Source organism: Neoarius graeffei, chromosome 25 (assembly GCF_027579695.1).
Source record: "Neoarius graeffei isolate fNeoGra1 chromosome 25, fNeoGra1.pri, whole genome shotgun sequence".
NCBI lineage: Eukaryota > Metazoa > Chordata > Actinopteri > Siluriformes > Ariidae > Neoarius > Neoarius graeffei.
This window is the reverse complement of record NC_083593.1, coordinates 55,221,370-55,247,704: the sequence shown is the minus strand read 5'-3', so window position 1 is coordinate 55,247,704 and position 26,335 is coordinate 55,221,370. Positions and strand designations below refer to the sequence as shown.

Sequence of the window (26,335 nt, the reverse complement as noted above, 5' to 3'; positions counted from 1 at the left end):
TCGGCTTCTTTGCCATCTTAGCGCAACTGCTGCATCAAGTGGGCCCATCTCGTGAGAAATATGGGGAGGGGGAAGTGTTGCCAGATTGGGCGGTTTTAAGTGCATTTTGGCGGGTTTTGAACATATTTTGAGCTGAAAAACGTCAGCAGTATCTGGCAACACTGGGAGGGGGGCGCTATATTGTTGTGTAGTCATGCTAAAAGAGCAGGCTCGCCATGCAACAGCCAATGACCGTTCAAGATGACGTTTGAACATTTTTAATGTGTTGAATAATTAGGTTTGTGTATCATCATCAGTGTGCCACTGGAAATTCCTCGGCGTGCCAGTTGTGGCACGCGTGCCTAGGGTTGCCGACCCCTGGTCTAGACCAACCCAGGCTGTGTACAGTCGAGCCTGGGGTTTGCTGTTTGAGTTCTCTATTTAGTTGTACTTCAGATGGTTGGTTTGTTTCCTTGGCTGTTTGAGTTTTAATACTTAAACAGAATATTACATCAGGTATTGTTGTCATTTATTCAGTTGGCACTAGAACTTTGTTGTCTAGAAGTTCAGCACTTCGTGTACCTGACTTTTGCACTTGTTGTATGTTGCTCTGGATAAGAGCCTCTGCTAAATGTCATGTGATGTGATGTAATGTTTTCTCACCTAGTTTGACAGTTCTGCTGATGTGTTCCTTAATAGTAATACTTGACAATTTCTTGGCCCTCCTCCTCGAAGACATCCAAGGATGTGAACGATGATTGGTCAGGGTCAAACTTGTAGTGTTGTCAGTTTCCTGACCAAGACATGGCAAAAATTTAAGGCAGTATGACTGTCTAATCTGACGTGGCGACCATTTTGAAAGATAAAAATATCGTGTAGGTTGAACCTGGAATAACAGCTTCCTATGATACTTGCTAGACAAGCAATGCCGTCAGTTAGTCCAAGTTGTTTAGTATCATATGTACATATTTTGATCGTCTAATTTCTGGAAACATCCATCAAAGCAAAGTCGTGCTGTGCAGCTAAATGTGTCTGGGAATTTTATAAAATGTTTTGGAAACATCAATTTTAAACAAGTAACGGTCATTTTAAAATGTGTGGCCAAATTCAAAAACCAGCTATAGTTACATAGCCTGGCTAACGCGACTTCAAAGCTCTCCGAGCATTTGGTCTGGCCAAGCTATTAAGCCCAACCGTTTCCCAGAGCCCGTGGTTGACCCACCTCCCTGAAATGCCTCAGTTTGCTACTGGTCGAAGCCAGAAAAGGCTGTGACGAAGCTTAAACCAATCACATCACTCTTTCCTCTGACGTATGCGACGCGACGGGGCTAACTGGTAGATTAAACTCTTACCGAAGCCGGTCGGGAGCAAGGCGAAAACGTCCTTCCTTTCAATAAATACCTCCAGGGCTGCTCTTTGCTCCGTTTTCAATGAGAACTTCCCGTTGAATGCTTTCAATACAGCATCTATGCATAATAGATGCGGAAGCGTGAATGAAGCGCTTCCGGCATAGATTCTGTAAACAATCTATGGCTTCCGGTCGCAGTTCTACTATGTCACTGCCTTGAACACACCTCTACCCAGGGCCGTTGGAGATGCTCAAAGTTGATTGGTTCCCGATTTTTCGGGAGCTTGGAAATGCTGTAGATAGCCTGCCTGGCCAGACTAAGCTCGGAACAGGCCCTCATGTTGCGTCACACTTAGGATGGGCGGGCCCAGGCTAATAGTTACATGGTAATGGAGTTTTTCTTTTATGTATGGTGCCATTTTTTTCAGCAGGGATTCAAATTTCTAAACTTTATTGTCTGCAACAGTATGTTAATGACCTTTTAAAAAATATAAAAAAAATAAACAAACAGGGGAAAGATCTGGAATTTTTAGATATTAAAATATAACTCGAAATCAGTAAAGTTGGGACAGTATGGAAAATCCAAATAAAAAAGAATGCAGTGATTTCTAAATTTCCTTTGACTTGTATTTCATTGGAGACAGAATGAACCCAAGATATTTTATGTTTTATTGGTCAACTTCATTTCATTTCTTAAAGGTCCCATGGCATGAAATTTTCACTTTCTGAGGTTTTTTAACATTAAAATGAGTTCCTCTGACCTTCTTAAGTCACCCCAGTGGCTAGAAATGTCATAATGTGTAAACCAAACTATGCCCACCCTTTGTCAACATTTGAGAATGGTGCATCAAAATGGCGCGTTGATAGGCTCTTCCCTTTACTATGTCAGCAAGGGAGATGATCCCCACGCCCTCCTTCTGGAGTCCCACCCACTGTATGGATTGCCCGCCCAGCTCAAAAGTTGCCAGCATAGATATGTCACTTCAGTTTTGTAGTGAGGAGACCATAGAGGACACAACAACATGGCATCACCTAAGCGAGCGAAACATGGAAATTGCGCTGTACATGGATGTGACAACACAGAAAGGAGTCTGTTTTTACTGCCGACGGGAGAGCCCCTGAAGACGCAGTGGCTTAATTTTATTTACTCCAATAATACGCCGTCGAGTCTACCTAAGACGGTGTATGTTTGTCGGAAGCATTTTCCTGATGAATGTTTCCACAACTTGGGACAGTACAGGGCAGGTTTTGCACATCAACTGTCACTGAAGCCTGGGTCCGTACCAAGCATCCCTGCCGCATCAGCCACAAACAGCGAACAAGTAAGTGTATAACTGTTAAGTCGTTTTGCCGTGTTTTAAAATCGGTGTGTTAGCCTTGCAATGGCTACATTAGCTGTGCAGCTAACCGCTTCCTGCAGTTAGCCAGGTACTCTGCGCTACAAAACCAGGGTCGGACTCCGGGTCAAAAGCGAAAGCTTGGACTGTTGCTTGACCTGCCATTGCTACTGTTCACACACAGGTAGCATGCCTGCAGCTTGGTCAAGCCCCTCCCCCTCCCCCCATGGCCCGCCCCCACCCTCTACCCTTCCCCGCCTCCATGCTTCTCATTAGCAAAACGACGCACTGGGAAAAGGGCTGAAATGGGGCTTTCTCCCAGGAGGCTATATCTACTTGCCGAGGGTTCATTTCGAGAAAGGCTGCGGATATAACATCCGGAAACCTCCACGAGCCCGTTTAAAGCATCAATAAACCACCATGCCATGGGTCCTTTAATATACATCCATTCCTGTATTTCAGACCTGCAACACATTCCAAAAAAGTTGGGTCGGAGGAAATTTAGGGCTAGTAATGAGGTACAACAATGAAATAATGATGTGATTTTGAAGCAGGTGATGTCAACAGGTGATTATAATCATGATTTGGTACAAAATCAATATTGAGGAAAGACCTAGTCTTTAAGGAGCAAAGATGGGCTGAGAATTTCCAGTTTGTCAACAAATATGTGAAAAAAATAATTGAAATGTTTAAAAACAGTGTTCCTCAAAGAAAGATAGGAAGAGATTTGGATATTTCACCCTCTGTGGTACATAATATCATTAAATGATTCAAGGAATCTGGAGGAATTTCAGTGAGTAAAGGGCAAAGGGCTCAAGCCTAATCTGAACACCCGTGATCTCTGATCCTTCAGATGGCACTGCATCAAGAGCCATCATTCATCGATAGCTGATATATAACGGCGTGTGATGTTTGATTGATTACTGCAACTGTATTTATTTAATACTATTAGTTTGGGAAAAATAATCATTGCTTTATTGTAGAAGATGAATATTTATTTATCAGTCATTCAAATAAGTTTTAAAAAAGTGTCAAATGTCAAATTAAATGATTGGTCTACAGGACAAGGTAGAACAGTAGTGCAGTGGGTTTGAACCTTGCAGCTGACTGGGGGCTTTCTGTGTAAAGTTTGCATGTTCTCCTTGTATCTGTGTAGGTTTCCTCTGGGTTCTCCGGTTTCCTCTGACAGTCCAAAGACATGTAGATTCGGTCAACTCTAAATTGCCCATGAGTGTGAATGTGAGTGTGAATGGCTGTTTGTCTTCATGTTAGCCCTGTGATAGACTGGCGAGAGAAGAGTACACCCTGAAGCTGTGACTGGCTCCAGCTCACCCACAACCCTTAGTTGGATAAGCGGTATAGATAATGGATGGATGGATGGATGACATTATACTCAACTGTCAAACAGGCCAGTATAATGTCTCATCTCATCTCATTATCTGTAGCCGCTTTATCCTGTTCTACAGGGTCGCAGGCGAGCTGGAGCCTATCCCAGCTGACTACGGGCGAAAGGCAGGGTACACCCTGGACAAGTCGCCAGGTCATCACAGGGCGCCAGTATAATGTCTTTAGTCAAATCTCACTGCAGTATGTGCCACTGAGGCTTTAGTGCTCAAGTCTGTACACAAACAAGTCCCAAACTTTTTATACCTCGTATGACTATTTCACGCTTTAATGCTCTTCATGGCGTGAATCAATTCGTATACAAAACGTCTTCGGAAATGAGTGCAGCTTATCTTCGACTCCCAGCTTCTAGACAACTTAAGTGATAATTAGTCTGAGCAATTTCCTCACACAGAGCCATTTTCCTGTTCTCTGTTCTGAATAAATAAATGCAAACAAACCTCCTCGGAATACATTAGCATACTTTAACAGACAACTTGTCCATGAATGAGCATCAAATCAGCATTCAGGAGTTTGTTGAAGTGTATGTAGCCAATGTGAAGGGTTTTTAAAGCATATTATGGCAGACACAATTCTCTTGCAAGCACACAGCCTGTTGCTTGGCTACTTTTTTCCCATTGTTGGTTGACGTCTGAAGGAATATTAAAATTCTGAGCATGCATCGAGTCTGTGAGAGCTGAATGGATTGGGGAAAGCTGGTGATATTTGCACAGGACATGTGTAAAGAAAAAAATGCTTCAACATTTATTAACTTTATCAGTGTGTGGAGAGACAGGAACTTTGAGCTTTCAAGGTTCTGGTGAGTTTCATAAAAAAAAAAAAAAGTAATTCCTGGGAAATTAGAAAGCACAAGGGTACCATGGATACCAAGCCAATTTATTCCTGCAGTCATGTCATTTTTCATAAATCACGAATCCACACACTGGCCACTTTCTTGTTTTCTTTTATTATCAGAGCTGACCTTCACATATAGAGACGACTGTAACCAAGAAACAAAATCCATCAGTGTCCAACTGAAGCAAACCAACAAACCAGCCAGGAAATGCACTTTCTGATTTATTTATCGATGCCAAGCTAAATACAGTACATTTTATATTTGTATCATATACATTTTATATCATCCGAGCTTCCATGTGTCACCGGAACCTCAGAGAGAATGTAAAAATGCTGAAAATGTGAAAAAGAAAAGCTTGAGGAGCTGAAGAGTTGGAATGTGTCCAATACACCCACCATCCCAAGTGCACAAAAGTGTTAGGAGGGGCGTAAAGGGCTCATACCATCATCCTGCAGGTGGCTGCAAAGGACAGAACGTGCACAAGGATGCCGCCGAGATTCGCTTCCTTTCTTAGACCTCAGTTTGTCATCTGAGCTCCGGAGACACGACTTCATCATGAGGTGAGTTTCATATTGTTCACAAAAATCTGTCTGCTCAAATTAAGATTTTGAATTTACAATTGTCTTTTTTCTTTTATATATATATATATATATATATATATATATATATATATATATATATATATATATATATAATATATGAACATCCTCCAAGAGCATGTTGCATGTATTATAAAATGTGCACGAAACAGATCTGAAGCTTAAATCAAATCCTTGTGGTGATTAAATGTTAATTCATAAAGACAATTCCCCATTTTAAAGAGACCCCAGTGATGAGAAATTGATGAAATGGAGTTGGTTCTTGTGCTGCGATTCCCTGATTGGTGGATTTTGTGAGATAGAAGGACGTGTAAATATTTTCTAATTTATTTTATTGCCTTTGTTGTTGTTGTTGTTGTTGTTCTGACTGAATCAAATAATATCTCTCTCTCTCACTCTCTTTCTCGATCCTAAATAACACACAGTTCTTTTTCTGTGATTTTTTTTAAATCAAAGAAATATGAATTATGCTTTTATACAGCCTACACTCACCAGCCACTTTATTAGGAACACCCATCCACCTGCAGCTGTTCTCTGCGGTTCTCTAATCAGCCGATCCCTCGACAGCAGCACGATGCACCAAATTACACAGATACAAATCAAGAGCTTCAGTTAATGTTCACAATGTTCAAACATCAGAATGGGAAAAATTGTGATTTCAATTTTTGTGTGACTTTCTTTCACTGTGGCATGGGTGTTGGTTTGAGCCAGATGGACTGCCGGTTTGAGTATTTCAGAAACTGCTGATCTCCTTCCTGGGGTTTTCACACAACATTCACTAAAGTTTACACAGAATGGTGCAAAAAACAAAAAACATTTTTTGAGTGAGTGAGCGACAGTTCTGTGGGTGGAAACAAACGCCTTGTTGATAAGAGAGGGTCAGAGATCAGAAAATGGACAGATTGAGCAGTTTGAGCTGCCAGGAAGGATATAGTAACTCATATCATCACGCTTTACAACCGTGGTGAGCAGAAAAGCATCTCAGCAACAGCAGAAGAACACACTGGTTTCCACTCCTGCAGCCAAGCACAGGGATCTTAGACTCAAGAACAAGTAACTATTAAAGTGGCCTTTGAGTGCGTATAACATATAGACTATAAAATATTTGGTGTATTTATTTATTTATTTATTTAAAGTGTGCAAATCTTCAGTGTGGAAAAGAAGATTAGTGTTTCGAGTATCCTCTGTCTACTGGGATTTAATGAGGAAAAATAGGGTTTTTTATTTCTAATTGTGACAATGTTTATTTTTGCATATTCATACATTTTGAGGGTTTCTAAGACTTTAAACATTAAAGGAATAAAAGTGATTCCAACTAAATGTGAGGGTTAAAATACATGAGGGTTAAATTTCATATACAACCCCGATTCCAAAAAAGTTGGGAAAAAGTACAAATTGTAAATAAAAACGGAATGCAATGATGTGGAAGTTTCAAAATTCCGTAGTTTATTCAGAATAGAACATAGATGACATATCAAATGTTTAAACTGAGAAAATGTATCATTTAAAGAGAAAAATTAGGTGATTTTAAATTTCATGACAACAACACATCTCAAAAAAGTTGGGACAAGGCCATGTTTACCACTGTGAGACATCCCCTTTTCTCTTTACAACAGTCTGTAAACGTCTGGGGACTGAGGAGACAAGTTGCTCAAGTTTAGGGATAGGAATGTTAACCCATTCTTGTCTAATGTAGGATTCTAGTTGCTCAAATGTCTTAGGTCTTTTTTGTCGTATCTTCCGTTTTATGATGCGCCAAATGTTTTCTGTGGGTGAAAGAGCTGGACTGCAGGCTGGCCAGTTCAGTACCCGGACCCTTCTTCTACGCAGCCATGATGCTGTATTTGATGCAGTATGTGGTTTGGCATTGTCATGTTGGAAACTGCAAGGTCTTCCCTGAAAGAGCCGCCATCTGGATAGGAGCATGTGCTGCTCTAGAACCTGGATATACCTTTCAGCATTGATGGTGTCTTTCCAGATGTGTAAGCTGCCCATGCCACACGCACTAATGCAACCCCATACCATCAGAGATGCAGGCTTCTGAACTGAGCGCTGATAACAACTTGGGTCGTCCTTCTCCTCTTTAGTCCGAATGACATGGCGTCCCTGATTTCCATAAAGAACTTCAAATTTTGATTCGTCTGACCACAGAACAGTTTTCCACTTTGCCACAGTCCATTTTAAATGAGCCTTGGCCCAGAGAAGACGTCTGCGCTTCTGGATCGTGTTTAGATACGGCTTCTTCTTTGAACTATAGAGTTTTAGCTGGCAACGGCGGATGGCACGGTGAATTGTGTTCACAGATAATGTTCTCTGGAAATATTCCTGAGCCCATTTTGTGATTTCCAATACAGAAGCATGCCTGTATGTGATGCAGTGCCGTCTAAGGGCCCGAAGATCACGGGCACCCAGTATGGTTTTCCGGCCTTGACCCTTACGCACAGAGATTCTTCCAGATTCTCTGAATCTTTTGATGATATTATGCACTCTAGATGATATGTTCAAACTCTTTGCAATTTTACACTGTCGAACTCCTTTCTGATATTGCTCCACTATTTGTCGGTGCAGAATTAGGGGGATTGGTGATCCTCTTCCCATCTTTACTTCTGAGAGCCGCTGCCACTCCAAGATGCTCTTTTTATCCCCAGTCATGTTAATGACCTATTGCCAATTGACCTAATGAGTTGCAATTTGGTCCTCCAGCTGTTCCTTTTTTGTACCTTTAACTTTTCCAGCCTCTTATTGCCCCTGTCCCAACTTTTTTGAGATGTGCTACTGTCATGAAATTTCAAATGAGCCAATATTTGGCATGAAATTTCAAAATGTCTCACTTTTGACATTTGATATGTTGTCTATGTTCTATTGTGAATACAAGATCGGTTTTTGAGATTTGTAAATTATTGCATTCTGTTTTTATTTACAATTTGTACTTTGTCCCAACTTTTTTGGAATCGGGGTTGTATTAATTTATTTGGTATTGTAAATTATTAGTTAAATTATATTACTCTACTCAGTTATTGAAGGGGTGTGTGTGTGTGGTGGTGGTGGTGTCCCCTCTACCCATTCCCCTTTCTGTATACTACACGATCATCCACAACATTTGGAGTCAGTAGCCCATATTATGAACAGTTGTTCATTATATAAAGGACTGTATACTGCCAGACATGACAGACTGGTGGACCTCATCGCCGTCCAGATTCCCCGTACTCCACAGGAACAGATCTACAAACACACCTCTGTAAAGCCACATTGGTTCAACTCATCCACAAACCCTTTCTCAGGAATAGCAAACACACCGGATATCATTTGCTTGTCACATGACAACAAAACAGTCAGATTCTTTGAAGTAGCTTGTGCTTTTGACCTGTTCATGGAGGAATCTTACTGTACAAAAAAACTAAAATACCAACCTCTAGTATCTGCCATTGAGAGCTGTGGTTACAAATGCTTGCTCATTGTGCCTGTCTTTGGGAGTCTAGGCCATGTACATAGGCTGGTGGTCAGTGGACTTAACATCGGTGGATTAAGTAAAAGAAGTGCCAGACAGCTAGCTAAATACTGCTCCATATCAATAGTTATAGGGAGCATGTTCATCTGGAAGAGAATATGCTTCCTGTATCCCTGAGACTGCATCGCCATAACAGGATGTTTTTGGTCCTGATAGTGTTAGGATTATTCACTATATTTGGTTCCTATTGATATTAACTTGTAATGTGAAATCAAATAAAGTATATAAAATGGTGGTGGTGGGGTTCTTCAGACAAACCCCTTACATTATTTACAGTTTTTGTAAGAATGAAACAGTGATTTATGGGTTTCTCTGTATCCGGGTCGATAAAGCTCAGGTTCCGTGACTGAAACTCACTGCCAAAATGGCTGCCAAGTGAACAGACTTTACTCTGAGGAAATCTATGACTGTATTTATTATTTATTTTTGATCTCACTGAAGTTTATTGGTATTCACATCACCAAATAGGAGCACTTTGATTTTCAAGCCACTTATCTACTATCTAATGCATGTTGCCAGATTGGACTCTTTCACCCTCACCTCGCCCTGACAGGTGGATCTCATTTGTTTGAGATGTGATTGTTTTTCCCTGGACCTGATCCCAGATATTTTGGAAGCAGTGATTTAATGAAGGGTACATATTCTTCATTTAAATAATATCACTAAATATGCTGTATTGCGGGGTGGCACGGTGTAGTGGTTAGCGCTGTCGCCTCACAGCAAGAAGGTCCGGGTTCGAGCCCCGTGGCCGGCGAGGGCCTTTCTGTGTGGAGTTTGCATGTTCTCCCCGTGTCCGCGTGGGTTTCCTCCGGGTGCTCCGGTTTCCCCCACAGTCCAAAGACATGCAGGTTAGGTTAACTGGTGACTCTAAATTGACCGTAGGTGTGAATGTGATTCCAGCTTCCTTGCGACCCTGTAGAACAGGATAAAGCGGCTAGAGATGATGAGATGAGATGAGCTTTACATCCTGTTAAATGTTCTGAGAAAGAACATAGTCATCAGTTCGGAGTCAGGATCATCAACAAGGTAATTTTTTATTCATTTTCACTGTACGCTACTGATACCTGAAAGTACATCAGAGTTGCAATTAAATGATGAATATGAGCTCAAAGTGCAGACTTTCAGCTTGATGTTGAATATATTTACATCCAAATCAGGTGAACAGTGTAGGAATGGCAACCGTTTTCTTATAGATCCCAATTTTTGAGGGCCAAAAGTAATCAGACAAACAGTTGTGAATTAAATTATGATTTTTATTTTTTTAAATTAATACTTAGTTGCAGATCCTTTGCAGTATGTTACCTGTGTTACACTTGATTACTCTAACATGCAGGCCGAATTTAGTGAGGATCTGGGAATGTTCGTTTTTCATCGAAAAAAATAGTAAGGGTTTAGCCTTTGTGGGGGTTTGTTGGGCAAAAAAATGGACCATTCTCTGATTTTCACCAAATTTGCCCAGTATTTTAGGACGATCAAGACTGACACAGTAGTGCACATAGTTTTGTCTTATCATACTCCAGAACTGAGATCTTAGGTTCTCATTTCCAAAATATTACATCCAATAAAATATACAAGTTTGTGGCTCACAAATGTACACATTTAATAGTCAAAATCAATTAAAGTACACATGTAACTGCCACTTGGATAAGCTTGAAAGGAAATGTACCTGTTTGTTCTGCTGTACTGCACTATACTGTACTGTAGTACACTATTCACTCTCACAGTAGGAGTCTATTTCTATCCACAAAGGTACAGTCTACACTAATGTACCCCCAAGGGCTCATTATTGGACTTCAAGGTCCAATACTTAGGAATATAAGTACACCCCCAGGTACTTATATTCCTCCACCACGTCCACACTGACCCCTTGGATGTTAACAGGGTTCACCGGAGCCCTGATTCTCTTCAGATCGACCACCAGTTCTTTCATCTTCGTCACGTTGAGCTGTAGGTGGTTCTTCCTGCTACACGTGACAAAGTTGTCCACCACCGTCCTGTACTCGCTCTCATCATCATCAGTAATACGTCCAACCACTGCAGAGTCATCAGAAAATTTCTGGAGGTGGCAGGTCTCCGTGCATTAGTTGAAATCAGTGGTGTAGAGAGTGAAAAGGAAAGGAGAAAGGACAGTCCCTTGCGGAGCCCCGGCGTTGCTGATCACTCTGTCCAACACACAGCACTGCAAGCGCATGTACTATGGTCTGCCAGTCAAATAATCCACAATCCAGGACACCAGTGGGGCATCCACCTGCATCGCTGTCAACTTCTCACCCAGCAGAGCCAGCCGGATGGTGTCAAAAGCACTGGAGAAATCAAAAAACATGATCCTCACAGTGCTGGCTGGCTTGTCCAGGTGGCCGTAGACTTTGTTGAGCAGGTAGATGATTGCGTCCTCTACTCCAAGACGGGGCTGGTAGGAGAGCTGAAGGGGGTCAAGAAGTGGTTGGACCATAGGCCGGATCTGCTCCAGGATGAGTCTCTCAAGGGTCTTCATGATGTGTGACGTCAATGCCACAGGCCTGTAGTCTTTGAGGTCACTGGGATGCGGCTTCTTTGGTACAAGGACGAGGCATGATGTCTTCCACAGCACAGGGACCCTCTGAAGACCCAGGCTCATGTTGAAGACATGCTGAAGTACTCCACTTAGCTGGAGGGCACAGGTCTTCAGGGCCCTGGGGCTAACACCATCCGGGCCTGCTGATTTTCCTGCATGGAGTGTCTTCAGCTATCTTCTCACTTGCTCCTCGCTGATGATCGGTGTGGAGGTGACGGGTGGGGGAGGGATGAAGGTGTTTCTGGGGGGGGTGCTCAGCCAGGGGGTCTGTTGAGGAGGTGTGAGCAAGGTCCTGAAATGGGGATGAGGTTGGGCAAGAAGAGGCGGGGGAAGGGAGAGAATGTGAAGTGTGTGGTTGTAGCCATCCCGCAGAAGAGTGGTGATGGTAGGTTGGGGTCATGCCATCGAATCTGTTGAAGTAGAGATTCAGTTCATTCGCCCTTTCCACATTGCCAAATCTACTATACTATACATTGCTATGCTATACTATAGCTGTATACTGTACTTTAGTCTGTTGTATCTCAACTTTGGAGTGTGTTGGGATCAAACGAGGTGAACTTTGGCGATTGTATTGACCACCCTAATACACAGTGGCAATTTGGTGAAGATTCGACAACATCAAATTTTTGCGGTGAAAAAGTGATAAGGGGTTAGCCTTTGTGGTTTTTGGCCAAAAAAATGAACACACTTTAATATTCACCAAATTCACACCATGTGTCCGGTTGTTCATTAATAGCATTGGAGTGCACTTAGTTTCATAATATCACGCTCCAAACCTGAGATCTGAGCCTGTCATTTCCAATATATTACACTATATAAATATACTGAATTATAATATTTGTTTTAGAGGCACAAACTTAAACATTTATGGATCAAGATCATTTAAAGTATATGTGCAGTAAAGTACATTTGCATGGAAATATACACCTTTTTTTTAACTATACTGTAGCTGTTTTCTACCGTACCACACTACACTATACTACACTACGCCATACTATACTACTTTATTATATGCTTATACCTGTACTGTACTATACCACACCACTCTACATCTCATCTTTGCATTGTTATAGTTTCACTCTAAGTGCAGTCTTGTGTTTGTCCTGACTGCACTAATACACAGTGTAAAACTGGTGAAGATCTGAGAACATCCTTATTTTAAAATTCACACCATGCTATACAACAGTCAAGACTAACACAGTAGCACACTCAGTTTTGTCCCATCATGCTCCCGCAAAGGAACCATAAAATCGGGGGCATTGTGTTCCTGTCCCCTCAAAACTACAGCTGGAGCGGCAACGTCCCCCAGTCTCAGGCATTCGGTGTTAAAGTGAAACAGCATTTAGATGGGAATTTCAGGGAAAAAAAGTTCATATTACACTATTTTAAAAAACAAAACAACAACAAATTAGTTAAAATAATTTTAATTTTGAATTGGTTCGCCATTTTGACAATGGGCATCTAGTCAGCGTGAAAACACTGGGAGTGACGTCATCGGAGTGAAATATTGGAAATTATGTCACTCGGATCCACAATGTATTTTATTAAAACAAAACAACAACAACAAAAAATCATCAAATCCAGCCTACAATGTTCTTTATATGTGACAGTGTGTAGAAACCTGTGCTCGGTGTAAAATCTGGAAAATAAAAATAAATAAATTAAACATTAGCAACAATTTAGTTTAGGCCACACCAATTTAATTAGTTGGTTCTCTGATTTTTTCAGGAAAATATGAAACAAGCGAGCAAAATAAAAATAAAATTTAAAAAAATGCTCTGATGGTAAAATTAGCAGTGGAAATAGACCAAACAATACAGGCAAACCAGTAAACAGAGAGGCTAAATAAACGATTGAATTACAATCAATTGAACATCTACAATGCACAGCGGCCTTAGGAATAGAAGTACACCCCCAGGTACTTATATTCCTCCACCACGTCCACACTGACCCCTTGGATGTTAACAGGGTTCACCGGAGCCCTGATTCTCTTCAGATTGACCACCAGTTCTTTCATCTTTGTCACATTGAGCTGTAGGTGGTTCTTCCTGCTCCACGTGACAAAGTTGTCCACCACTGTCCTGTACTCGCTCTCATCATCATCAGTAATACGTCCAACCACTGCAGAGTCATCAGAAAATTTCTGGAGGTGGCAGGTCTCCGTGCAGTAGTTGAAATCAGTGGTGTAGAGAGTGAAAAGGAAAGGAGAAAGGACAGTCCCTTCCGGAGCCCCGGTGTTGCTGATCACTCTGTCCAACACACAGCACTGCAAGCGCATGTACTATGGTCTGCCAGTCAAATAATCCACAATCCAGGACACCAGTGGGGCATCCACCTGCATCGCTGTCAACTTCTCACCCAGCAGAGCCAGCCGGATGGTGTCAAAAGCACTGGAGAAATCAAAAAACATGATCCTCACAGTGCTGGCTGGCTTGTCCAGGTGGCCGTAGACTTTGTTGAGCAGGTAGATGATTGCGTCCTCTACTCCAAGACGGGGCTGGTAGGAGAGCTGAAGGGGGTCAAGTGGTTGGACCATAGGCCGGATCTGCTCCAGGATGAGTCTCTCAAGGGTCTTCATGATGTGTGACGTCAATGCCACAGGCCTGTAGTCTTTGAGGTCACTGGGATGCGGCTTCTTTGGTACAGCGACGAGGCATGATGTCTTCCACAGCACAAGGACCCTCTGAAGACCCAGGCTCACGTTGAAGACATGCTGAAGTACTCCGCTTAGCTGGAGGGCACAGGTCTTCAGGGCCCTGGGACTAACACCATCCGGGCCTGCTGATTTTCCTGCATGGAGTGTCTTCAGCTGTCTTCTCACTTGCTCCTCACTGATGATCGGTGTGGAGGTGACTGGTGGGGGAGGGATGAAGGTGTTTCTGGGGGGGTGCTCAGCCAGGGGGTCTGTTGAGGAGGTGTGAGCAAGGTCCTGAAATGGGGATGAGGTTGGGCAAGAAGAGGTGGGGGAGGGGAGAGAATGTGAAGTGTGTGGTTGTAGCCATCCCACAGAAGAGTGGTGGTGGTAGGTTGGGGTCATGCCATTGAATCTGTTGAAGTAGAGATTCAGCTCATTCATCCTTTCCACATTGCCAAATCTACTATACTATACTTTGCTATGCTATACTATAGCTGTATACTGTACTTTAGTCTGTTGTATCTCAACTTTGGAGTGTGTTGGGATCAAACAAGGTGAACTTTGGTGATTGTATTGACCACCCTAATACACAGTGGCAATTTGGTGAAGATTTGACAACATCAAATTTTTGCGGTGAAAAAGTGATAAGGGGTTAGCCTTTGTGGTTTTTGGCCAAAAAAATGAACACACTTTAATATTCACCAAATTCACACCATGTGTCCGGTTGTTCATTAATAGCATTGGAGTGCATTTAGTTTCATAATATCACGCTCGAAACCTGGGATCTGAGCCTCTCATTTCCAATATATTGCACTATATAAATATACTGAATTATAATATTTGTTTTAGAAGCACAAACTTAAACATTTATGGATCAAGATCATTTAATGCTGGGGTTCTCAACCTTTTCTACTTTAAGGCCCACCTATTCATATTTATAATGAGTTGAGGCCCGTTAAAAAAAGATGCCCAATTATTTTTGGCTCATCTATTCTATTAGAAACTAATAATCTATTGTAAAGTGTATTAATGGGATGCAACATCACTCCCTGTTAGAGATAGAAGCGCAGGAATTAAATAAATGCAATAAAACCATTTTTTTAAATCTAGGTATTGTATTTAAAACTGTATGGATGTGCCAGAAGCCAAATGCATTCTCAGTCAAAAGGGATTAAAGATTGTGTATATTTTTAGTGTTTTGTGTTTGTAATTATTTGTATCTGTACATGTATGACCCCACCAGCTCTGCTGATCAACTTATCGTGTTTAAATAAAGTCATTCATTTGTTCATTTATTCATTGAGTCGGAAAATTATCCATCCATTGAGTTCCCTGACATCTCAAACTACCTGGTGCTGCAGACATCGTTCTACACGGACACACGGATGAAAACCTGGAAGAGCATGGAGGAGTACAACTTTTTATATGTGGCTGGGTTAAAGATCTTGGAATCAGGACACTGGAAGATAAATTCTGTATCGTTTTTGCCCTGGGAAGGAGGAATTTCTGGGCTTTTTGTACGCATCTTTGAGAAGGTTGCTAGGGCACTACAAGTTTTAGTATCGGGTGTAAACAAACCACAGCCGCTCGATTCTCAATCCTCTCTGCTCTTCTCTTCCAGCAGGCATCACAGATCCATATAATTTACCCACAAACATTTATTTATTCTGTGTGCATGCTCTCTGTCTCTGTGTGTGCGCAAACGTGCTCTCTCTCTGTACGTGTGTATGCGGAGGAGGATTGCGGCAAAAAATAAAGGCTTGTTGTTCTTAATTTACCCACAAATGTGTTTATGTTTGCCCTGTAAATATACAGGCCTGAGACACACAAATATAAATATTTACTAGTGGATATCAGTTAAAGTGCACATGCACTTGAGTACATGAGTTTAGATGGAAATATAGCAATTTTATCTATTTTCTGTATCATATTATACTAAACTGTAGATATTTTTTTAAACTACTATATTGTACTTTGGTATGCTATACTATAGCTGTATACTGTACAGTCCCTGACAAGAGTCTTGTCACTTATCCATTTTGTAGAAGCAGCAGCTTATAACCTGACTTTTAATTAATCCATTGGTTTTAGAAATAGCTCATATGAAAGCTAAAACCCTCCCAAACTATGTTTAATATACTAAAATAAATTTGCTTCACTGAAGAAAGATTGATCATTTAATGAACACAGAAAGGTCAGATTTTGGCAAGACAAAAGTTTTGTCACCTACAGAGAGTAATGTGAAAATTTAACAAATAATTTACTTCAAATACAAAAATATGTTGCATAACATCAGTGAATTAAATAGTGGTGCTGTGAGATCCATATTTAATATCTTGTATGACTTCCATGAGCTTGAAGGACTGCATCCATGCGGTTCGACAATGATTCATACAATTTATTGAAGTCATCAGGAATAGCAAAGAAAGCAGTCTTACATGCCTCCCAGAGTTCATCAAGATTCTTTGGTTTCGTCTTCCATGCTTCCTCTTTCATTCTACCCCAGACATGCTCAATGCTGTTCATGTCTGGTGACTGGGCTGGCCAGTCCTGGAACACCTTGATCATCTTCGCCTTGAGGAACTTTGATGTAGAGATGGAAGTACGCGATGGAGCACCATCCTGCTGCAAAATTTGACCCCTTTTATGGTTGAGAATGTAAGAGGTAGCTAATACTTCTTGATATTTTAGGCTATTGATATTGCCTTCCACCCTGCAAATCTCTCGCACACCCCCATACTGGATGTAACCCCAGACCATGATTTTTCCGCCACCAAACTTAACTGTTTTCTGGGTGAATCTCGGCTCCATGCAGGCTCCAGTAGGTCTCCTGCAATATTTGCGGCGGCTGTGATGTAATTCAACCAAAGATTCATCTAAGAAATCCACCTTCTGCCACTTTTCCAGCGTCCATCCTTTTAGCAGGCTGTGGGCCTTGGCGAATGCCACACATTTTCTTAATTGCCTTTTGTTTAGTGCTGGTTTCTGGGCACTGATTCGACCATGGAGGCCATTTCAAGACAGAATTCTACAAACCGTTCTGGTTGACACAGGGACTTGAGGTGACCAGGCCTGGTGGAGCTCTGCTGTAGTGGAAAAGGGGCTGGCCTTGGATTTTCGAGCCAACAAATGGTCCTCCCGAGCAGTTGTCTTGCAGGGTCTGCCGGACCTGGGCTTGTCAAAAACATCTCCAGTCTCTTCAAGTCTTTTTCTTATTCTTTGTACTTGACGCTGAGACACATTGAAGGTGTCAGCCACCTCAGCAGTGGATCTGGTCTTCAGCCTCTTGATAATCAATGCTTTGGTCTCAGGGTGAATCTTAGGCATGTTGTCAGAGGTCAAGTTGCAGTTGATGTGAAGGTCTGGTGTGCTGGGGTTCTTTTTATACACACCCACTAATTGACTGATCAATTATTGATCACAGGTGAGGCTGTAATCTAGGATTGGGTGCATCATATGACAAGGCGACAAGACTTTTTGCAAAAACTGACTCAGTGGGCTTTACCAAGCTGTGAACGTTAGAATGTTTTTCAGCAGTTTCGTTTGGCACCAAAACATTATTTCAAAAGCTGTTGGGATCGAAATTAGCCATTTCTTGTAAAAAAAAAAAAAACTGATTAGACATATATTTGAGGGGCACTTAAGGTCAACTTGTACCCAAGCAACAAGACTTTTGTCAAGGACTGTACTTTAGTCTGTTGTATCTCAACTTTGGAATGTGTTGGGATCAAATGAGGTGAACTTTGGTGATTGTATTGACCACCCTAATACACAGTGACAATTTGGTGAAGATTCGACAACATCAAATTTTTGCAGTAAAAAAAGTGATAAGGGGTTAGCCTTTGTGGTTTTTGGCCAGAAAAAGAACACTCTAATATTCACCAAATTCACACCATGTGTCCGGTTGTTCATTAATAACATTAGAGTGCACTTAGTTTCATAATATCACGCTCCAAACCTGAGATCTGAGCCTGTCATTTCCAATATATTACACTATATAGAAATATACTGAATTATAATATTTGTTTTAGAGGCACAAACTTAAACATTTATGGATCAAGATCATTTAAAGTATATGTGCAGTAAAGTACATTTGCATGGAAATATACACCTTTTTTTTAAACTATACTGTAGCTGTTTTCTACCGTACCACACTACACTATACATTACTACACTACGCCATACTATACTACTTTATTATATGCTTATACCTGTACTGTACTATACCACACCACTCTACATCTCATCTTTGCATTGTTATAGTTTCACTCTAAGTGCAGTCTTGTGTTTGTCCTGACTGCACTAATACACAGTGTAAAACTGGTGAAGATCTGAGAACATCCTTATTTTTGCCAAAAAAAATGATAAGGGTGTGTTTTCTTTTAATTCAACATGATCAGATTTTCACAAAATTCACACCATGTTATACAACAGTCAAGACTAACACAGTAGCACACTCAGTTTTGTCCCATCATGCTCCCGCAAAGGAACCATAAAATCGGGGGCACTGTGTTCCTGTCCCCTCAAAACTACAGCTGGAGCGGCAACATCCCCCAGTCTCAGGCATTCGGTGTTAAAGTGAAACAGCATTTAGATGGGAATTTCAGGGAAAAAAAGTTCATATTACACTATTTTAAAAAACAAAACAACAACAAATTAGTTAAAATAATTTTAATTTTGAACTGGTTCGCCATTTTGACAATGGGCATCTAGTCAGCGTGAAAAACACTGGGAGTGACGTCATCGGAGTGAAATATTGGAAATTATGTCACTCGGATCCACAATGTATTTTATTAAAACAAAACAACAACAACAACAACAAAAAATCATCAAATCCAGCCTACAATGTTCTTTATATGTGACAGTGTGTAGAAACCTGTGCTCGGTGTAAAATCTGGAAAACAAAAATAAATAAATTAAACATTAGCAACAATTTAGTTTAGGCCACACCAATTTAATTAGTTGGTTCTCGGATTTTTTCAGGAAAATATGAAGCAAGCGAGCGAAATAAAAATAAAATTTAAAAAATGCTCTGATGGTAAAATTAGCAGTGGAAATAGACCAAACAATACAGGCAAACCAGTAAACAGAGAGGCTAAATAAACGATTGATTTACAGTCAGTTGAACATCTACAATGCACAGTGGCCTTAGGAATAGAAGTACACCCCCAGGTACTTATATTCCTCCACCACGTCCACCCTGACCCCTTGGATGTTAACAGGGTTCACCAGAGCCCTGATTCTCTTCAAATCGACCACCAGTTCTTTCATCTTCGTCACGTTGAGCTGTAGGTGGTTCTTCCTGCTCCACGTGACAAAGTTGTCCACCACTGTCCTGTACTCGCTCTCATCATCATCGGTAATACGTCCAACCACTGCAGAGTCATCAGAAAATTTCTGGAGGTGGCAGGTCTCCGTGCAGTAGTTGAAATCAGAGAGGCTAAATAAACGATTGAATTACAGTCAATTGAACATCTACAATGCACAGAAAAAAAGAATTGACCAGGAGTAGGCTACTTCTGATGGCTAAATACTTTGAATGATTTTTTGTTTGCCCCTCACATCAATCAATGAAATATATAAATCAAACCCACCTCCACAGAGTTGTTGTCCAAGTTGGCACATCGCAGGGTAACAAGCTCACGACATCTTGAGTACAACTGTGCAAAGTTTTCCCCTCTTTAATTTCGACACACCTGTCAAAGATTTTACGCTTCTGTTCGCTGAATATCCTAACAATCACAAACACAGGCTTTGCAGGATTCCCCTCCACAGGCATGTTTCTCCCACAAGTCTTTATCTAAAGTGAAAGGGGAGATTTGATTGGTTTTCGACGTCACGTGACCTTTTCTGTTGGCGGGAGTTTGATTTCAATTTTTTTTTTTCATTTTGCATTTTCTTCAAGCGGCGATTCCGAGAACCAACTAATCTAATTGGTGTGGCCTTATGGCCAATACTGCAAACAAGAAAATCTTAGAAGGCAGAGAGAAAAGAAAAAAAACAAAACATGAATTTTACCACAAAAATCTTTGTGGAATAGACCATTACATTGTTGTTTCTTAGTTGGTTAGTTTCAGGATGGGTGACAAGCAATGGTCAGAAAAATTCAAGGCAAAAGTCTGGTTGAATAAATGCTACTTAATAATTAGCAGCTCCTCCATTTTGTTACTGAGATGACAATCCCGCCGACTTGATTTCAATTGGCCACATGACCAAGGTTCACAAATGCACAAAATATCTTCTGTGTGAAACATTTGTTCTGAACCCTTCTTTCGCTGAAATAGAAATCAATCAATCAATCAATCAATCAATCAATCAATCAATCAATCAATCAATCAAGGATGTTTAGGTGTTTTCAGGTCAGGCCAAAAAATTGCAAAGGTTTCAGCAAAACTAGATGTTGGCAGCTTTGGATTTTTAATTTGGATTTGAATTTATAACAAAAAAATAATAATTCCATCCATTAAAAAGGCAGTTCATTCGATCCCCCAGTGCACCATGTAACATGTGATACTGAGCTTTGGATACTGAGCTCGTGACAAGCTGCGAGAAAATCCACCAAAAGCAAAAATGGAGTTTGAGCTACACCCTAAAGTGTAATATGGATCAGGTGTCTGCTCTTTCACTGGTGCTTCTTCCTCTTTATTTACAGGAGGCTGAAAGCTTTTCCAAGAACGCATCACTGAAAGTCTGACGAAACACACAAAGTTTGAAAGCTGGTGGAAAGATGAAATTTCACATAAAAGTTCAGTGTTTCGATTTAGACCTCTGAATACAAGGTGAAGATGGGAGCTCCTTTTAAGTTGAATGAAACCAGAACCCAACCTGGTCTTCAGATGGATTTAACACATGAACGACTATGACGTCAAACACTGTATGGACCACCTGATTATGTATAAGCTGAATTGAGCAACAAACACAAGAGCCAGTTCACAGCTGACGTGCCTGCTCCAATGGTGCCTGCTGAAGAAAACCTCACAGCTGTGTTAAACCGAGACAGCTGTCCGAACTGCACCCAACCATCAGTGTATGATGTAAACCTCCCAAAGGTGGTGACCATGGTGGTGGTTTTTATGTTTTTTATTGTGTTTGGAGTAATGGGTAATGCACTGGTCATCATGTCTGTCGTGTGCCACCATCAACTCCGTTCAGTCACGCACTACTTCATTGCCAACTTGGCTGTTGCTGATCTGTTGCTGAGCTGCGTGGTTTTGCCATTATCTGCCTCATCCGAGGCGCTGGGACGCTGGGTGTTGGGCCGGGCTCTGTGTGGCGTCTGGGCATCGCTCGATGTCCTGTGCTGCACCGCATCCATCTTCAACCTCTGCGTCATCTCCGTGGACCGCTGGCTGGCTGTTAGCTACCCACTGCGATACCCGTGCCTTGCTACAAGTAGGCGTGCTGTTGGTGCCATGGTGGCTGTCTGGGTGGCGTCGGCTGGCATTTCTGTCGGGCCACTGTTTGGCTGGAGAGAGCCGATGCCTGACGATGAATCAGTGTGTAACGTCAACGAAGACCCGGGATATGCCATTTTCTCGGCAGCCTGCTCCTTCTACGTTCCCCTTGCGGTAATATTAGTCATGTATTGTAAAGTCTATATAGTGGCACGCAGGAAAACAAGATGTCTCAACCATGGGCAATGGAACAGTGACGTAAAGGACGGGGTGGCGTTCAGGATCCACCGTGGAAATGTTCATCGGAGATGCCATGCTGAGAGTGGAAAGGAAAATGATGGAAGTAGGAAATGTCGCTCCTATGGTGCGCTTGTGAAGCTGCTCACATTCTCGAAGGAGATGAAAGCGGCAAAGACCCTGGGCATAGTGGTGGGCTGCTTCGTCCTCTGCTGGCTGCCCTTCTTCCTCGTCTTACCCATCAGTGAGTACAGTACAGATTATATTTTGCCAAATGAAAAGATGTTGGGCGGCACGGTGGTGTAGTGGTTAGCGCTGTCGCCTCACAGCAAGAAGGTTCTGGGTTCGAGCCCTGTGGCCAGCGAGGGCCTTTCTGTGCGGAGTTTGCATGTTCTCCCCGTGTCCATGTGGGTTTCATCTGGGTGCTCCAGTTTCCCCCACAATCCAAAGACATGCAGGTTAGGTTAACTGGTGACTCTAAATTGAGCGTAGGTGTGAATGTGAGTGTGAATGGTTGTCTGTGTCTATGTGTCAGCCCTGTGATACCTGGCGACTTGTCCAGGGTGTACCCCGCCTTTCGCCCGTAGTCAGCTGGGATAGGCTCCAGCTTGCCTGCGACCCTGTAGAACAGGATAAAGCAGCTAGAGATAATGAGATAAGATGTTGACCAGTTGTAAACACCCTAAATATCCACTATAATCCAAATACCACAGCCCTGTTTAATTCTCAGATCTGAGTGGTCGGAAGGTGTTGATTAATTTTCTGTACCAGCAGCTCAGAAAGTTGCAAATTATAGCAATCATTGATATTTTGAAGTTTTCTGGAAGATGTTTATGGAACATTAATGGAAGGAGTCTCCAGTGTCAGTGCTTTGTAACAGTCAGAGGTTAAGTTCAAGAACTTCAAGTTTTTCCTGAAGTCTTTTCTGTCTGGGAAAACTTGAAGTTTGAACTTTACCTCTTACTGTTACAAAGCACTGATACTGGAGATTCCTTCCATTTAATGTTACATATAAACATCTCCTTACACCCCTTGACAGGTGCCAGATATATTAGGCAGCAAGAGAATAGTCAGTTCTTGAAGTTGAGGTGTTGGAAGCAGAAAAAAATGGGCAAGAGTAAGGATCTGAACAACTTTGACAAGGGCCAAATTGTGATGGCTAGATGACTGGGTCTGAGCATCTCCAAAATGGCACATCTTGTGGGGTGTTCCCAGTATGCAGTGGCTAGTACCTATCAAAAGTGGTCCAAGGAAGGACAGCCAGTGAACTGATGACAAGGTCATTGGTGTCAAAGGATCATTGATTTGCATGGGGCACGAAGGCTAGCCCATATGGTCCAATCCCACAGAAGAGCTACTGTAGCACCAACTGCTGAAAAAGTTGATGCTGACACCTTTCTGTTTTAGCCAGCATTAACTTTTTCAGCACTTTGTGCTACAGTAGCTTTTCTGTGGGACTGGACTATATGGGCTAGCCTTCATGCGAGCCAATTTGTTAATTGTTATTGCAGTAAGAATCAAGGTTAATCAAAGTTCATTAATGCACACTGATCTTTAAGCCTCAGTAAAAAGCATAATCATTATTTACATTAATATGTAAAGAAAGATGATATATTTGGACTAATTTGCCATTTTTTTCCATGTAGGCTCCATCTTCCCGTCTCACAGACCCTCAGACACGGTGTTTAAGATCACCTTCTGGCTTGGATACTTCAACAGCTGCTTAAACCCCATTATCTACACCTGCTTCAGCCAGGAGTTCAAAAAAGCCTTCCAGAATGTTCTTAAAGGCTGCTGCTTTTGCAAAGACACCACCACCGCCACCCCTCTGAGCCGAATCTCCTCCCATCCTGCCCCGCCCTCTTGTTCTGTCACTCCTTCTGGCCCCGGGTTTACTCACACAGGGGCAAATCAGGTGAGTAAAAGCCTTTTGCAGGCCTGCTGCTTCAGCACCAGAGGCAAAACTACCAGCACTGAGATGCGTCACGTCTTCATGGACATGAAAGGCATGACGGGAGGACAGGCGGTGTGAGACATAACCAGTGTGACCATTCTGAGAAACTGGATTATATACACAGCAGGGCAAAAAAAGCCTGAGTTCACTAGCAAGATTATCATCATTTATCAAAAGCTAAAACATTGTTTATACAGAGACGTTCACTTTTAAAATGTTTGATAAATCCGTGTATGGGGTCAAATTTATCATTTAGTATTTTGATTAAAAAAAAAAGAATAGACTACATTTTAAGATGTACATTTTTGCTTTCAAGTTGTACATCTGGATGTTTTCTTGCTTATCCTAAACTTATCATTTTTTAAAGTAAAGTAGTTTGCTAACAAAAGTAATAAATACTAATATTTAAAAAAAAAAAGGCCACTCCAGCATGGTATAGTGCTTCTATCGCTCTCCTTGAACTTCCACTTCTATCTCCTCATCCTACACCTGAGGCAGGTGTGTTAGTTTCCCCCTCTCTCCTGAGGTTCTCATTTTCCATAAGCATGGTGCTCGTTCATCCATCCTGCACACCTTGAGGAGAAACGTTCCTCAGCTGGAGGCTGCAGCTGAGCAACAGCTGCAGATACAGTAGTAGCTCAAATACGGAGATGTTCTCCACTATCAGTCTTTCACAGACTGCAAAAAGCCCACATTGAAGCTCCAGCGTTCCTCCTGAGCCACAAATCCTGGGTGTGACTTAAAATACAAAAACAGACCGTAAATAGCAAAATTATGGACAGTTTTCCCATAAAAGGCTCCCTATGCCAGACTTAAATGTAAAATTTGAAATCCAACAATGTATCTGAGTTTGGATGAACTTGTGCACATTTCCAAAGAAATCAGGTTGGTTCTTTTTTATGAAACTAATGATACTCAGAGATAATACAGACTAAAAGACTTAAAATACATTGAGAAAATTACTAGATGTTCGAACCAACCTCTCTGTTTGATAAGCATCACCGCTGTAGAAATGTCTTGCTTTCCACTAAGAAGAACAAAATTTTTAACTTATTTATGATCAATTGTATACTTTTATACTTGACCAAATTCTATTAGAGATGGCACGATAGAGGAGACCGGGGAGACTTGGGACAGTTTGTAATCCCATAAATTAATTTCAGCCAATCAGGTTTTAGATTCCATCAGAAGTTCGATGTCACCCCTTAGAGTAACTGACTTCCTTTGGAGCCGAAGCTGGACACTGCAGTAAGGTTTGTGCAGTTCAATATTTTATCAACCAAAACTTAAAATTATTTTCACCTCCACTCTCTGGTGTAATGTACGCTGGTGAATTGGGGATTTGTTAGGAATTAAAGTATGTCGCCTAGAGTGACCAGATATAGTATTATTTATTAAACTTAAATCCTGGGGGTAAAAAAAACAACATTTAAGGATTTTTTTTTCTCAAAATATCCAGATGGGGAGAGTTGGGACAGTTCATCAAATTACAGGTTTTTCTTGTACAACCCCGATTCCAAAAAAGTTGGGACAAAGTACAAATTGTAAATAAAAACTGGATGCAATAATTTACAAATCTCAAAAACTGATATTGTATTCACAATAGAACATAGACAACATATCAAATGTCGAAAGTGAGACATTTTGAAATTTCATGCCAAATATTGGCTCATTTGAAATTTCATGACAGCAACACATCTCAAAAAAGTTGGGACGGGGCAATAAGAGGCTGGAAAAGTTAAAGGTACAAAAAAGGAACAGCTGGAGGACCAAATTGCAACTCATTAGGTCAATTGGCAATAGGTCATTAACATGACTGGGTATAAAAAGAGCATCTTGGAGTGGCAGCGGCTCTCAGAAGTAAAGATGGGAAGAGGATCACCAATCCCCCTAATTCTGCACCGACAAATAGTGGAGCAATATCAGAAAGGAGTTCGACAGTGTAAAATTGCAAAGAGTTTGAACATATCATCATCTACAGTGCATAATATCATCAAAAGATTCAGAGAATCTGGAAGAATCTCTGTGCGTAAGGGTCAAGGCCGGAAAACCATACTGGGTGCCCGTGATCTTCGGGCCCTTAGACGGCACCGCATCACATACAGGTATGCTTCTGTATTGGAAATCACAAAATGGGCTCAGGAATATTTTCAGAGAACATTATCTGTGAACACAATTCACCGTGCCATCCACTGTTGCCAGCTAAAACTCTATAGTTCAAAGAAGAAGCCGTATCTAAACATGATCCAGAAGCGCAGACGTCTTCTCTGGGCCAAGGCTCATTTAAAATGGACTGTGGCAAAGTGGAAAACTGTTCTGTGGTCAGACGAATCAAAATTTGAAGTTCTTTATGGAAATCAGGGACGCCGTGTCATTCGGACTAAAGAGGAGAAGGACGACCCAAGTTGTTATCAGCGCTCAGTTCAGAAGCCTGCATCTCTGATGGTATGGGGTTGCATTAGTGCATGTGGCATGGGCAGCTTACACATCTAGAAAGACACCATCAATGCTGAAAGGTATATCCAGGTTCTAGAGCAACATATGCTCCCAT

At 41.5% G+C, this 26,335-nt stretch overlaps 1 protein-coding gene across 1 annotated transcript; it reads left to right on the top strand.

Annotated features, from left to right (window-relative positions):
• Positions 1–21,152: 21,152 nt before the first annotated feature.
• Positions 21,153–23,862, top strand: adra1ab (adrenoceptor alpha 1Ab). Its single transcript, XM_060908250.1, has 2 exons — positions 21,153–22,074; positions 23,477–23,862. The coding sequence occupies exons 1-2, from the start codon at positions 21,153–21,155 to the stop codon at positions 23,860–23,862; spliced, it is 1,308 nt and encodes a 435-aa protein (XP_060764233.1).
• Positions 23,863–26,335: the final 2,473 nt, after the last annotated feature.